This window comes from Xyrauchen texanus, chromosome 10 (genome assembly GCF_025860055.1).
Source record: "Xyrauchen texanus isolate HMW12.3.18 chromosome 10, RBS_HiC_50CHRs, whole genome shotgun sequence".
Taxonomy (NCBI): domain Eukaryota; kingdom Metazoa; phylum Chordata; class Actinopteri; order Cypriniformes; family Catostomidae; genus Xyrauchen; species Xyrauchen texanus.
This window is the reverse complement of record NC_068285.1, coordinates 11,373,229-11,387,825: the sequence shown is the minus strand read 5'-3', so window position 1 is coordinate 11,387,825 and position 14,597 is coordinate 11,373,229. Positions and strand designations below refer to the sequence as shown.

The 14,597-nt window shown below is 35.4% G+C and overlaps 1 protein-coding gene across 4 annotated transcripts in view; it reads left to right on the top strand.

Annotated features, from left to right (window-relative positions):
* Positions 1–8,353, top strand: part of LOC127650190 (MAP7 domain-containing protein 1-like) — a 63,961-nt gene extending 55,608 nt beyond the window's left edge. For all 4 annotated transcript variants that reach the window (XM_052135446.1, XM_052135443.1, XM_052135444.1 and 1 more), the window contains 8 exons: positions 854–1,136; positions 1,312–1,471; positions 3,549–3,653; positions 5,155–5,205; positions 5,303–5,351; positions 5,536–5,614; positions 5,788–6,017; positions 7,768–8,353. In XM_052135446.1, coding sequence (XP_051991406.1) covers positions 854–1,136; positions 1,312–1,471; positions 3,549–3,653; positions 5,155–5,205; positions 5,303–5,351; positions 5,536–5,614; positions 5,788–6,017; positions 7,768–7,778 — 968 coding nt within the window. In that variant the 3' untranslated portion in view covers positions 7,779–8,353. The remainder of the gene's footprint in view (positions 1–853; positions 1,137–1,311; positions 1,472–3,548; positions 3,654–5,154; positions 5,206–5,302; positions 5,352–5,535; positions 5,615–5,787; positions 6,018–7,767) is intronic.
* Positions 8,354–14,597: the final 6,244 nt, after the last annotated feature.

Below are 14,597 nucleotides of genomic sequence, written 5' to 3'. Positions count from 1 at the left end.
GGCCAGTTACAGCATTCTGTGGTCAAATATTTGTGTAAATATATTTTTTTAATAATTTTTTTATATATAAATAAAACTTGTACGATTTAATTTTATTTTATTTTATTAAATTTTATTCTTATTTAATTTAATTTACCTGCTTGGCCAATTAACAGAAATGTCACTTTAGAAATTTAATATACATTTTTATATATATATATATATATATATATATATATAATAAAATTACATTAAATTAAATTAAATTTTTCTATAATGAATGCTAAATTATTATTTATTTATAATTATAAATTTGTATATACTAATTACTATTCATAATGCAATAATATATATTTATATATATTTACACAAATATTCATAAATTAAAATAAATAAATACATTTAAAAAAAAAAATATATATATATATATATATATATATATATATATATATATATATATATATATATATATATAATTATGCTTGATTCTGATTGGCCAGTTACAGCATTCTGTGGTCAAATATTTGTTTAAATATATTTTTTTAATTATTTTTTTATATATATATATAAATAAAACTTGTACGATACCCTACAATATAGCTCAAATGAAATTAATATTTAATTATTTTGCACAATTTTCACAGACAAATGAATAATTATCTAAAACAAAATTCACGTTTAGAGGACAAAATGCATATTATCAGGGCTGTTGATACTTTTCTAAACTGACATGAAAATATTTGTTACTAATTATTAAGAAAAGTGAAAATTGTGTTTTAAGAAGTTTATTTATTTATCATTATGAGTTTATGAAATTTCTGTTCCTTTGGCCTGCACTGTTTTATAACATTTTCTCCTCTTTTTTTTGGTTTAGCAACCCCCAGTATTCCTGACATCACCGTATCCTCTGCTCCGGCCACGCCCCCCACTGCTTCTCCACTGATCAAAACAGCCGCTCAGACTCCAGAGGCGGCCAAAGTGGTCTCCACTGCTTCTAGATCTCTCTCTCCAGAGCCTGGACCTCTGGTTGCCAAGCCAACAGCTGGGACCAGTGACCCTGAGGAAGCGGCCAGGGTGCTGGCGGAGAAGAGACGTCAAGCCCGTGAGCAGAGAGAAAGAGAGGAACAAGATAAACGAGAACAGGAGCAGAGGAGCAGGTCAGTTGCTTGGTTTGCTGGTCTTAACTGATTTGAGCTGGTCTGCCAGCCTGGACAAGCTTTGGTCTAAACACAACAATACCAACATTTTGTTTAAATGTAGTTGCACCACCTGAGGTTGTTATGTCATCACTCTCTAGACTGCAAATGCTAATACTGTCCTGTCTTCATTCAGAGCACTGCGTGAGGAGCACGCCAAGCGTGAGGAGGAGGAGAGGAGGCGAAGGGAAGAGGAGGCGCGCTTCATGGCAGAGCAGCAGCGTCTACAGGAGGAGAGAGAGGCACAGGAGAGAGCACAAGCCGAGCAGGAGGAAAACCTGCGACTCCAGAGACAGGTGAGCAGAGCATGATGGGTAATGACTAATTTATGTAGATCAGTTGACTAGAGTTAATTATACCACTAAGCATTCATTATACAAAAATGGAATTTAATTTAATGTAATTTTATCTCAAAAACAAAAAATATTAAATATTCAATTTCTAAAGTGACATTTCTGTTAATTGGCCAAGCAGGTAAATTAAATTAAATAAGAATAAAATTTAATAAAATAAATTAAAATAAAATATCATAAAATAAAATTAAGTTTAATAAAATTAAATTATATATAATTAATTTTAATTTAATAATAAGTTAATATTAAATAATAAATTATAATTAAAATTAAATTAAATAATAAATTAAATTATATATATATATATATATATATATATATAAATATATATATATATATAAATATATATATATACTATATATATATATATATATTATTATTATTATTATTATTATTATATTTTATGATATTTTATTTTAATTTATTTTATTAAATTTTATTCTAGTTAATTTAATTTACCTGCTTGGCCAATTAACAGAAATGTCACTTTAGAAATTGAATATTATTTTATTTATATATATATATATATATATATATATATATATATATATATATATATATATAAAAATAAAATAACATTAAATTAAATTAAATTTTATATAATGAATGCTAAATTATTTATTTATAATTATTTATTTTTATATAATAATGAATAATAAAATGATAATACATTATTTTAATAATTAGATATAATATAGATAATATTGTTAGTAATGTAATAATAGTAAAAATCATACTAATTCACAATTAATCATAATAAATAACACATTTAACATAATGTAATAATAATGTATAATTTGTACATTCACTAATGCATTTTTACAGTTCTACACATTAACATTAATTACATGAACTAACATGAACAAACAATGAATGATATTTTTATAAATGAACAAAGAGGAATAAATGCTGTTAAAATTATTGTTACTTGTTACTTCATGATACCTAATGCGTTAAATAATATGAGCAAATAGAACTTTATTTTGAAGTGTTACCAATTTTATTTCAGTGCAATCCTCAGTAAAATCCTTCAATTTTAGCATAAAGCATCAAGGTGACCGAGGCACATGCAGACAAAGGGGTGTATAATGTGAGTCTCAGCTTAGAGTCCTTGCAGTGTATGAGCTGCCATTGAGAACTGTGCACAAGACAGGACGTCCTGTGAGCCCCCGGGCAACACTCAGCTGCTGCTCACAGAGCCCATGTGATGTGTAGTTCTGTCTGTGTCAGTGGGATGCAGTGCGGATTGATTTGATAATGCTGGACAGGCTTAATAAGGCTGTCTGTGGCTCTCTGGATGTACAGTGCAAAGATCATCGGTGGTTTCTGTGAAGCATCAAAAAGTATTTTCTCAAGATTTAAACTTTTGACATGAGAAAAGACACTAGATATACATAAGCAGATATTATTGATGCAGCATCTGGATTTGAGCCCAAATGGCTTTGAGATTAAAAGGAACCTTTATTAGCAATGCACTTTATTTATTTGCTATTGGCTATTGTACATATAATCCAAATACTTGTAAACCTTTGAAAGATACTTGGTATCTTTCAAAGGTTTATGATTGATATAAATCATATCAGTTACATAACAACCATTCCTACAGAGATGAAATATTGCTCTCTACTTCCACCTTGTGGCTGGGTGTTGAATTGAAATCACTACTATATTATATTATATTGGAGGACAAAATACAACTGTCCTCTTTTATTAGTTTTAGCCTTGAACTTCATAATAAGTCATTTCTGATATGACAACATTGGCAAAAATGTGATAAGTTGCATTATTTAATTTTTAAATACATTTATAATATATAATATAATTAATTTCCTATATTTCATCAATTCTCTTTCGATGCATTTTCTGGGTTCTGGGCTGTGTCGTGAGCATTTCAATGCTCAATACCAGTGTAAGCTGTGCAAATGACAAATAAATTGACTATGCTTGATTAAACGTAGCTTGTTAGTGTTTGTTGTGTAAGGAATTTGTAGGTTATGTCATTTCAAGTGTTTCTTTGCAGCGAGAAGATGCCGAATCCAAAGTCAGAGAAGAAGCAGAGAGACAGAGAATTGAGAGAGAGAAACACTTCCAGAAAGAAGAACAAGAGCGCCTAGAACGAAAGAAGGTAATACGAGAGAGAAAGAGGGAATGTTCGCTTATAGACAAAATACTTTTTTTTATTGTCTCTATCTGTGTGTGTATAACTAGTCACAAACATACTGTGTTTCATAGGACACTCCTTTATTACCTTTATTCAGAGTTGGTAAAACCATAAAATAGATGAGATAGCCGTGTGTTATATTTCGTTGGAAAGGCCTCAGTGCAATGCAATGAAAAAAACGTATTCACTCAGTGGCCAACTGCATTGAGTATTAGTGTATGAAATTCCCATTTATACACATAAATATAATAAACAGTAGTGGCTTTTTGTCAGGTGTTTCCTTATTTTTTCCTGAAACATACAGTAGTCCTAAAGTAGACAATGACATATTGTAACTTACAGCAGACTATCCCAATTCAAACAAACCCAAATACAACATAATATGATAAGTACATCTTGAAATATTCCTCAAAGAGTGTACATGGAAAGACAATGCACTCAAAAGAGCACTCAACACACATTGTGTGTGTGTTTGTGTGTGCGTGTGTGTGTTTGCGCGTGTATGTATGTGTGTGTGTGTGTGAGTGTGTGTAAAAGTGTGTGTGTGTGTGTGTGCGTGTGTGTGTTTGCGCGTGTATGTATGTGTGTGTGTGTGTGAATGTGTGTGTGAAAATGTGTGTGTGCGTGTGTGTGTGTGAAAATGTGTGTGTGTGTGTGTGCGTGTGTGTGTGTGTGCTGTGTGTGTGTGTGTGAGTGTGTGTGAAAGTGTGTGTGTGTGTGTGTGTGAATATGTATGTGTGTGTGTGTGTGTGTGTGTGCCTGTGTGTGTGTGCCTGTGTGTGTGTGTGTGTGCGTGCGCGTGTGTGCGCGTGTGTGTGTGTGTGTGTGTGTGTGTGTGTTTGTGTGTGCAAACACACATCCACATATGTGCTCATCTAAAGGATTGGGATGCTCCTGAACACTTAATATTTCTGTATTTTGTTGTCTAATTAATTTCCCACGGCCGGTCATTTTTGACCGGGAGCACAACAAGTGTAACAAAGTGAAATAAAACCAAACAAATAGTTAAAAAAAAAAAAAATCAGATACCATATATGAACAAAATCATGGAATTTTAATGGATTAAAAAATAAAAGTTTGATATAAAGCATTTTTGATCGCTCCCTATTGACCGATTTGGCCGAGTCCGTGTTTCTGAGTAGTGAGCAATACTACTACCATCTGACCAAGTTTCAAGTCTCTAGGCCTTACGGTTTGCTCTGCCCGATCTGTTTTATGGTGGAATAATAATAATAATAAATATAGCTGCAAGCGGCAATTAACGGGGTTCAAGCGGTTTAGGGCCTTTAAGCACATGCGTAAAAAGGTATTAGGTTTATTTAGCAACCATTTAACCACCTAGATCATAGATGGAAAAGACAATTTACTATGGTCGTCTGGGTCAAAATGACCGGAACACAACATAAGGGTTACATAACTCTACTGGTAGATAAGTGTGACTAACGTGTCTGTTTGACCTCCCTAGCGTCTGGAGGAAATCATGAAAAGGACTCGTAAGAGTGACGCAGGAGGACAGGTGGGATAAATCTGTTTTTGAGTCTAAATATATGTCACATGCACATACAAACACAGATGGACAGGTAAATAAACTTCACTTATTTCTTTAATTGCAGAAGGACGCAAAGTCTCCAGCGCAAGTGAATGGCAAAATCTCTGACAGCGGTAAATATTGACTGGTTATACACTTTTAGATGTTTCATGTATTGTGTAGTATTGTGCATGTGGTATTGCTTTTGAATAATAACTCTTTTCTCTTTTAATAAATCTTAGTAGTCATCTGACATATCTGTAAATAGTGATCTGTAATTTGTTTACCGAGTTTGAGTGAGAAATATATGTCTTTCAGTAATCCAGAAAAATCCTTCAGACTCTATCCATAGTGGTGTGACAAATTTAAACCAATCACAGGGTGACATGAAAACAAGGTAAGCATAGTTATGATTGGCAAAGAAAAGAAGTTTCATAGTTTTTATGGTCCATCAGTGTAATTAGTGTCTTTTTGAACGTAGCCAAAGTACTTGATGCTAAAAAACCGACTATAGATCAAACAATGAAAATGACTCCCAGGTTGTCATGATCATGTCATGTTTTTTCTCAGCCCTATGTCTTGGGATTCGTCCCCATTAATTAATGGTGTCCAGACCAACAAGCATCAGAATGGACTTTCCTCCAATGGAGAGACAGCAGATTTTGAGGAAATCATCAAGCTGTCCAATCACAGTGGCAGTAGCAGTGGGCAGGGTCAACCTGCTGACCCAATCATGGCCTTTGAGGGTGGGGAACCCTTCATGATGAAGGCGGGGCCTATTAAACCTCAACATGTGGCAGGTATGATTGTGTTTCATTAACAGAATGACTAAATACAATGTATAAGAATAAAAAGCACCCAGTTATTTGCTTGTAACCAGGGACCGAAAATAATTGTTCCCGGAGCGAAAACGTTATTTTTATATGTTGGTAACAGGTTATAACCAGTTAATTTCATCCCTAATTATTTTTATTAAACCAATGTCTAAATGGTTTATCACAGTAAAGTTTTGGAATTACGTCACTTCCTGTTGACCAAAAAATTAGGCTTCTCTTTTTTAGTTGAACATAAGCATGTTCAAACATAAATTATTTTCATACTTCTTCCTTTATAAAGATTTCAAGATATTCAAGACATTTTATGCACTACAAGTTTTCTGTGTTAGTCTGAAAGTAACTAAGTTACCAATCTGAATCACCCACTTCAAAAAGAAACCGTTTGTCCCAATATCACATGACTTACACAACATGGTGTAATTTTGATGACCTAAAGTTATTTAAACCTTTACATGAAAAAATTTAAGACGCTGACTACCAACCCTGGAGTCACGAGTTCGAATCCAGGGCATGCTGTGTGACTCCAGCCAGGTCTCCTAAGCAACCAAATTGGCCCGGTTGCTAGGGAGGGTAGAGTCACATTGGGTAACCTCCTTGTGGTCCCTATAATGTGGTTTGCTCTCTGTGGGGCGCGTGGTGAGTTGTGCGTGGATACCACAGAGAATGGCGTGAAGCCTCCACACTTCCATTGCGTCAGTCATGAACGATTTAATGTTTTACACAAATCTTTTTTAAATGAACGAATCATTCTCAGTTCAGCATCCATGAATCTTAAGTACGTTCTCACTTCTATTGTTTTGGTTGTGAAAGACTCAGTATTTTGAACAAATCTTTTAAGTGAACGAATCATTCTCGTTCACATCCATGAACGATTCGTTCACTTCCATTGTTTCCGTCGTGAACACCTCAGTGTTTTGAACAAATCTTATAAGTGAACGAATCATTCTCGTTCACATCCATAGTTTCATTCATGAAGGACTCGTTCACTTCCATTGTTTCCGTTGTGAACACCTCAGTGTTTTGAACAAATCTTTTAAGTGAACGAATCATTCTCGTTCACATCCATGAATGATTCGTTCACTTCCATTGTTTCCGTCATGAACGCCTCAGTGTTTTGAACAAATCTTTTAGGTGAACGAATCATTCTCGTTCACATCCATGGTTTCATTCTTGAACGACTCGTTCACTTCCATTGTTTCCGTTGTGAACACCTCAGTGTTTTGAACAAATCTTTTAAGTGAACGAATCATTCTCGTTCACATCCATGAACGATTCGTTCACTTCCATTGTTTCCGTCATGAACACCTCAGTGTTTTGAACAAATCTTTTAAGTCAACTAATCATTCTCGTTCACATCCATAGTTTCGTTCATGAACGACTCGTTCACTTCCATTGTTTCCGTCGTGAACAACTCAGTGTTTTGAACAAATCTTTTAAGTGAACGAATCATTCTCGTTTTTAGAAATGGTAACTGAATGAATCAGTGTACTAATATGAACAAATCCTTTTGGTGAACAGATTCAAAATCAAGACTCTGGGATAATTTAAATTTCCCACCACTAATATTTATGAAAAATTATCCAAGTTAAAGTGATACTGTGTATTTCTGTGTGACGGTTTCATCTATAAAATATTAAAGAATGTGCTGGCCTACTTATGATAAGAGCCCAATTAGATTTGTTTACATGTTTTTTCTTTCTTCCATCCCCTGCAGAGGTTCTGTGAGTGCGGATCTCTATGAAAGAGAAGGAAAGCCTTACGCTTATAGAGCTCAAGAGAGCAACTGCTTCCACCTGTGACGTGTGCCAAACCAACGTAGACTGCATTAACTTTACAAACACTGCAAGACTGAAAGCTCCCATTTCTGTGGAAGCACTTTGTGAGTCTGTAATAGGGGGAGGAGAACCTTAAAGACACTTTTATACGTATAAATAGTTTGCAAATGTCTGTCTATTTCACTGTGTGTCATGGTGCAGCATTGTTGAGTTTCTATTAAAAAGTCACCTGCCTATTATGTGGTGCACCTTTAAAGAGTCACTATATAATGAATTTTAGGAAGAAAATTAAACAAATGTTTGCTATCGTTATGATATGAATTATTATTATTGTTATTGTTGTTGTTATGATGTATTGTTACTGTTCTTTTTAAGTAGAAAAAGTGTATGTCATGAAATATTGTATTATTTAATATGTGGAGCATCAGAGGAGGGTGATATTCTGTGTTTTATTGTATATTTGCCTGACTATGACATACCTGTGGAATAAATCTTTATGAAAGGGTTTTGTGTGTGGGAGTGTATGTTGTGATATGATTTGCTGATCAATATCAGCCAGATGAGGGCAGCCCTGGATCAGACACACAAGAAAAGCTCATATACAAATCTCAGCCTGCATCATGCATTAATAAAGTCTTTATTTATGGTGTGCACTAACTAGTGTGCACTGTGTTTATGCACTTATGTACTACTTTAACTAGTTTTCACTTTGCATATTTACCCTTTTTTAGACTTATGCACACTTGATTTATGATGTGCACTAATGTGCACTTTACATATTCACCCTGTGTCAGACCTATGCACACTTGATTTATGATGTGCACTAATGTGCACTTTACATATTCACCCTGTATCAGACCTATGCACACTTGATTTATGATGTGCACTAATGTGCACTTTACATATTCACCCTGTATCAGACCTATGCACACTTGATTTATGATGTGCACTAATGTGCACTTTACATATTCACCCTGTATCAGACCTATGCACACTTGATTTATGATGTGCACTAATGTGCACTTTACATATTCACCCTGTATCAGACCTATGCACACTTGATTTATGATGTGCACTAATGTGCACTTTACATATTCACCCTGTATCAGACCTATGCACACTCGATTTATGATGCGCACTAATGTGCACTTTACATAGTCACCCTGTATCAGACCTATGCACACTCGATTTATGATGCGCACTAATGTGCACTTTACATATTCACCCAGTATCAGACCTATGCACACTCGATTTATGATGCGCACTAATGTGCACTTTACATATTCACCCTGTATCAGACCTATGCACACTCGATTTATGATGCGCACTAATGTGCACTTTACATATTCACCCTTTATCAGACCTATGCACACTCGATTTATGATGCGCACTAATGTGCACTTTACATATTCACCCAGTATCAGACCTATGCACACTCGATTTATGATGCGCACTAATGTGCACTTTACATATTCACCCTTTATCAGACCTATGCACACTTGATTTAGAATGTGCACTAGCTAGTGTGCACCTTAAATATTCACCCTGTTTCAGACTTACACACACATAACTTGATTTTGATATGCACTAAGTAGTGTGTACTTTGCATATCCTCCCATACATCAGACTACTGCACACTTGGTTTTTGATGTGCACTAGCTAGTTTGTACTTTATTTAGCCTGTTCTCCCTGTCTTAATTACACACACTTGATTCATAATGTGCACTTACTAGTGAGTGCTTTATGTATTCACTCTGTATCTCAGACCTATGCACACTCGATTTATGATGTGCACTAATGTGCACTCGTTTCAGACTTACACACACTTGATTTGATTTTGATATGCACTAAGTAGTGTGTACTTTGCATATCCTCCCATACATCAGGCTACTGCACACTTGGTTTTTGATGTGCACCAATTCAACCTTATTAGATTCATGCTGTTTACTTTACATATCACCCTGCATCAGTCTTATTTATTGTATTATGTTCCCACTTGATTTATGATGTGCACTAAATAGTGTGCACTAACAGATTCACCATTTCACCATCAGACTTATGCTATGCACAACTGATTTATGATATGCACTAACTAGTGTATATTTTCCATATTCAACATATATCATAACCTATCCACACTTGATTTATGATATGCACTAACAAGCTTGCACTTTACATATTTATCCTGTATCAGACTTATACGTGATTAATGATGACACTAGCTAGTGTGCACTTTACATAGCCTATTTGCCCTGTGTAAGATGCACACTTGATTTATGATGTGCACTTACATGTGTGCACTTTAGTGCATTCACCTTGCATAAGACTTATTTCATTTAAAATGTTCACACTTGATTTGTTAAGTACTCTAAATAGCGTGCACTTACTGATTAAACTTTTATCAGACTTGTGCTATGCACACGTGATTTATGATGTGCACTAACTAGTTAACACTTCCCATATGCATGTGTATCATAACCTGATGATGTGTGCTAACTAGTGTGCACTTTACATATCTACCCTGTGTCACGTTGATGCCTGCTTGGTTTATAATGTACACAAACAAGTGTACACTTGACATATTCTCCCTGTGTCAGACTTATTCAAGCTTGATTTTTTATTTGGACAAACTAGTGTGCACTTTACATATCCACCCTCTTTCAGACTTATGCACACTTGGTTTTTAATGTGCACTAGCTAATGTGCACTGTACGTAGCCTATTCACCCTGTGTCAGACTTATGCACTCTTGATTTATGATGTGCATTAACTAAAGTACACTTTGCATATTCCTCTTGCATCAGAAGCTTTATTTATGATAAATACAGGTTGGTGTATGTATACTATGTACATATTTACAACCTAAACCTTGTTGCTGTCCTCATGTGGATGTCTGTGCATGCATGGTTAAGTATGAAGAAAAGAGGACAGTACAGCATTAATATATTGTGTAATAGTTAGCCTGCTCTTATGAAATTATAGTTTGCTCAAATAGGTCAAACTCTGGCAGTGACCAATGTTTGGATGGTCCACACACCACACATTGATATCAGATTTTTTCTCATAGACCCCTTCTTGGCCCTGAGTAGAGTATTCCCTTCTAGTCATGTCGAACTCTGTATTTTTAGATGAGTGAAAACAGACACAAATTGATTTATGATCAAGACGGACACTTCCAGTTCGGTATAAATTCATTTGGCATGAAAGGAATGAACCGGACCCCATCCTAAATAACAGGAGTCGAATGAGTGACACCGTAGGCAACTGAAACACTATTGCTATTTTTGCTCATAACTTTGGAACCATGTGTCCTAAAAACTTGAGGTTGTTGTCTATGGACCAATTTTTCTCATATCGGTCATATTGCCTCTTCGCCATATTATATTTTAATCAAAAACGACTCTTTGAATGCATTGTCAAATTTAAAAGAAAATTAGCATGCATAATTTGCATCATGTCCTGAGAACACCTGAGCAGTTTGGAGACAGCGCCACCTATAGTACAAAAGGTACCCCACACTGCATTTATAATTTCTATAGTTTTGGAGACTTTTTTATTCAAATCACTTTATTATCACTCAACCATATGCACTGTTAAGAATGCAGACGAGGGCAGACGAGGAGTGAGGATCTAGATGCGGGTTTATTATTAATTAAAGTGAACACAAAACAAACAGGAACAAATGAAACATCCACGGGGGGAAAACTGAAACTAAAACATGAAAATATCGAAGGTACACCGCACTGGATGAACACAACAGGATGACAACGGCAAGACAGGCAACAGCGCAAACACCAGAAGATCCAAAACATCTGAAACATTCAACAATCGACAGAGGAATGGAAAAACAAACAGGGTTTAAATACACAGACACAGGATGATCACAAATGACAATCAGGTGCGAACAATGACAGAGTGATGAGGGCCGGGAATCATGGGAATTGTAGTGCAACACGGGGCAGACAACAGGGGATCGTGACCTGCACAAGTGCAACAGTGGGTGAAAGTCTTGTGTGCAGTTCCGAGCAACATAGCAGTCATGACAGTGACGAGACATATAACAATTACAGTAAACAACATACTTACACAACACAATTTACATATCAAATATACACATACTTACACAACACAATAATTATATACAATGTACAGTAAACAATACACACAATATAGAACACACATATACAGTAGTTGTATTGAGAATATAATTATGCAGTCCAGTGTGAGATTATAGATTAATAAAGTGCAGTGCTGATATATTGATCGTGAGAGATCAAGTGTTCAACAGTCTGATTGCTTGGGGGAAGAAGCTGTCATGTAGTCGGCTGGTGCGGGTCCTGATGCTGCGATACCGCCTGCCTGATGGAAGTGATTACTCTCAGCTTAGGATGTCCCTTTGGTGACAGCCAATGTTGTGGCTGTGTGGTGCAGTGGATTAAACAATTAACTGTGGAATGGAAAGGTGTAACGAATAGGAAGGAAGTTCAGGAGCTGGATCTAGGTGCGGCAAAAGAGTTTAATGAACAGAAATAAACAAGTACAAAATAACGGGTAAACACAGGAACAAATAAAACATCCACGATGGGAAACAAAAACATAAACAGGAGAAAACATCCACGAAGGGCACAGGCAAAACACGGTAGATCAAAACACATTCAGGTACTTTCAACAACTGATCAAGAACAAGCAACCAACAGGGCATTATATACAAAAAGACTAATGAGTAAATGAAACACAGGTGAGGACAATAGAAGACAGCTGGCAGTGATGAGGGCAGGGAATTATGGGAAGTGTAGTCCATGGGGAATAGGTGACAGAGGCAAACACAGGGCAGACAACAGAGAATGGTGACAAAAGGGTTTGTATCTGTAGCAATGAGGGAGGTCCCAAGAGCAGGATCTAAACGCAGCTTTGTTTAATAAGAATAAAACTATATACAAAACAGGATGAACTCGGAAACAGGGCAAGACAGGAAACCAGGAAGCGAAAACAAACAAGACTGAAACCGGAGCATGAACTGGGGAGTAACAACCGACAAAGGAGAACAGAAAAACAGGGTATTATATACATGAGGGTTAATTAGGTAAATGACACACAGGTGAAAACAATGGGGAACAGCTGGAAGTGATCAGGGCAGGGGATTATGGGAAGTGTAGTCCAAGGGAAACAGATGACAGGGGCAAAACACAAAGCAAACAACAGAGAATCATAACAGTATCCATCTGGGGCCGACTTCCAATGTGTTGTGTGTTTGCTCTGTATGTCATATACACTCTATGTGTTCTCTGGGTTGTTCTCAGTGTTGTGCAGTGGTTGCCATGTTTGTGCTTGGCCCTGAATTTGCTGCTTACAGCAATATTTATTATTATTTTTAAAACATTTTCAATTCTAATTGTATTATTATGTTAATTATTTAGTAATAATGTATTACTATATTATATTATTACTTATTTGAATGCACTATTTGTAATTGTTTATTATTTTAAGGTTTAAAAAATACAATAGTTTTGTTCTTTTAAGTTTAAAGTTAGATATTTATCTTGTGGAATTTATGGGGGAAAATATTTTTAGTGGGAATTTTTTTTTAATTAATGCATTTCATTCTCTTGCAAAACATTTGCGTTTCCCCGAGAACCCCGGGATTGTCCCTGTAATAAGTGCACTGTAAGTCACTTTGGATAAAAGCGTCTGCCAAATGCATAAATGTAAATGCAAATGTACTTTCTGCTTTACATGTGTTTATATATGAGTATCAAACTTTATTACAATAGGCCAAATAGGTTTACCATGTGTTTAAAATGTACTACAATCAATCTTGGTGATTCAAAAGTAAATGAGTTATTAACATATAATAGATTTTATAACATGAAACGTGGTGACAATACCAGGACCCCATTGTTCAAATCATCAGAACGATGTAAGAAAATAAATAATTCAAAGCTGCAGATTATTTCAGAAAGCAAATAGGCCCTGGCTTAGAGAAAGATGCAGCATTAACTGTAGTATTATTGCATTAAACATGTCTGAGAGTGGTTACAGATTGGCATATGCAGTATTTCCTCTCAGTGAAATATTGCCTGGTGTTGGACAGATATATAGCGGCTCGATGGCCAGTCATTACAGCTGTCACTCTGAGAAGTCTCCAACAGGTGTCTGAAATGGAGGCACCGTGTCTGTTTTGTGTAGATGTTGTAGTGAAGCTCAGAGGAACAAATAAGGCTTTATATTCCATTGACAGACATTTTTAGGTCTTTCCCAACTTTCAAGTTTAGATCAAAATGAATGAGGGAATGTACAACTCTACAACAAAGGGTATTATATCAAAATGCCAACATATATTTCTGACAGAAGTGATAGAAAGCTGTAACTTGTTTTTACCAACAAAGTCCTACAGCAAGGTTATTTTCATCATTTAACAACACAAAATCAATAATTGCATTATTAATATCAATTGTTACTTATTATTGAAGGTTTAGTTCACCCAAAAATGAATATTCTCTCATTTACTCACCCTTGTGATCTCTATGATGTGAATGACTTTCTACTTTCTTATGCAGAACACAAATTAAGCTCTGTTGGTACGTTCAATTCAAGTGAATGGTGTCCAGGCTTTTGACGCTCCAAAAAGTAGGCAAAGTCAGCATAAACATAAACCATAAGACTCCAGTGGTTTAATCCTTGTCTTCTGATGTGATCCAGTCAGTTTTGGGTGAGAACAGACCAAAATGTAACTCCTTTTTCACTGTACATCTTGACAGCATTCTGCTTGG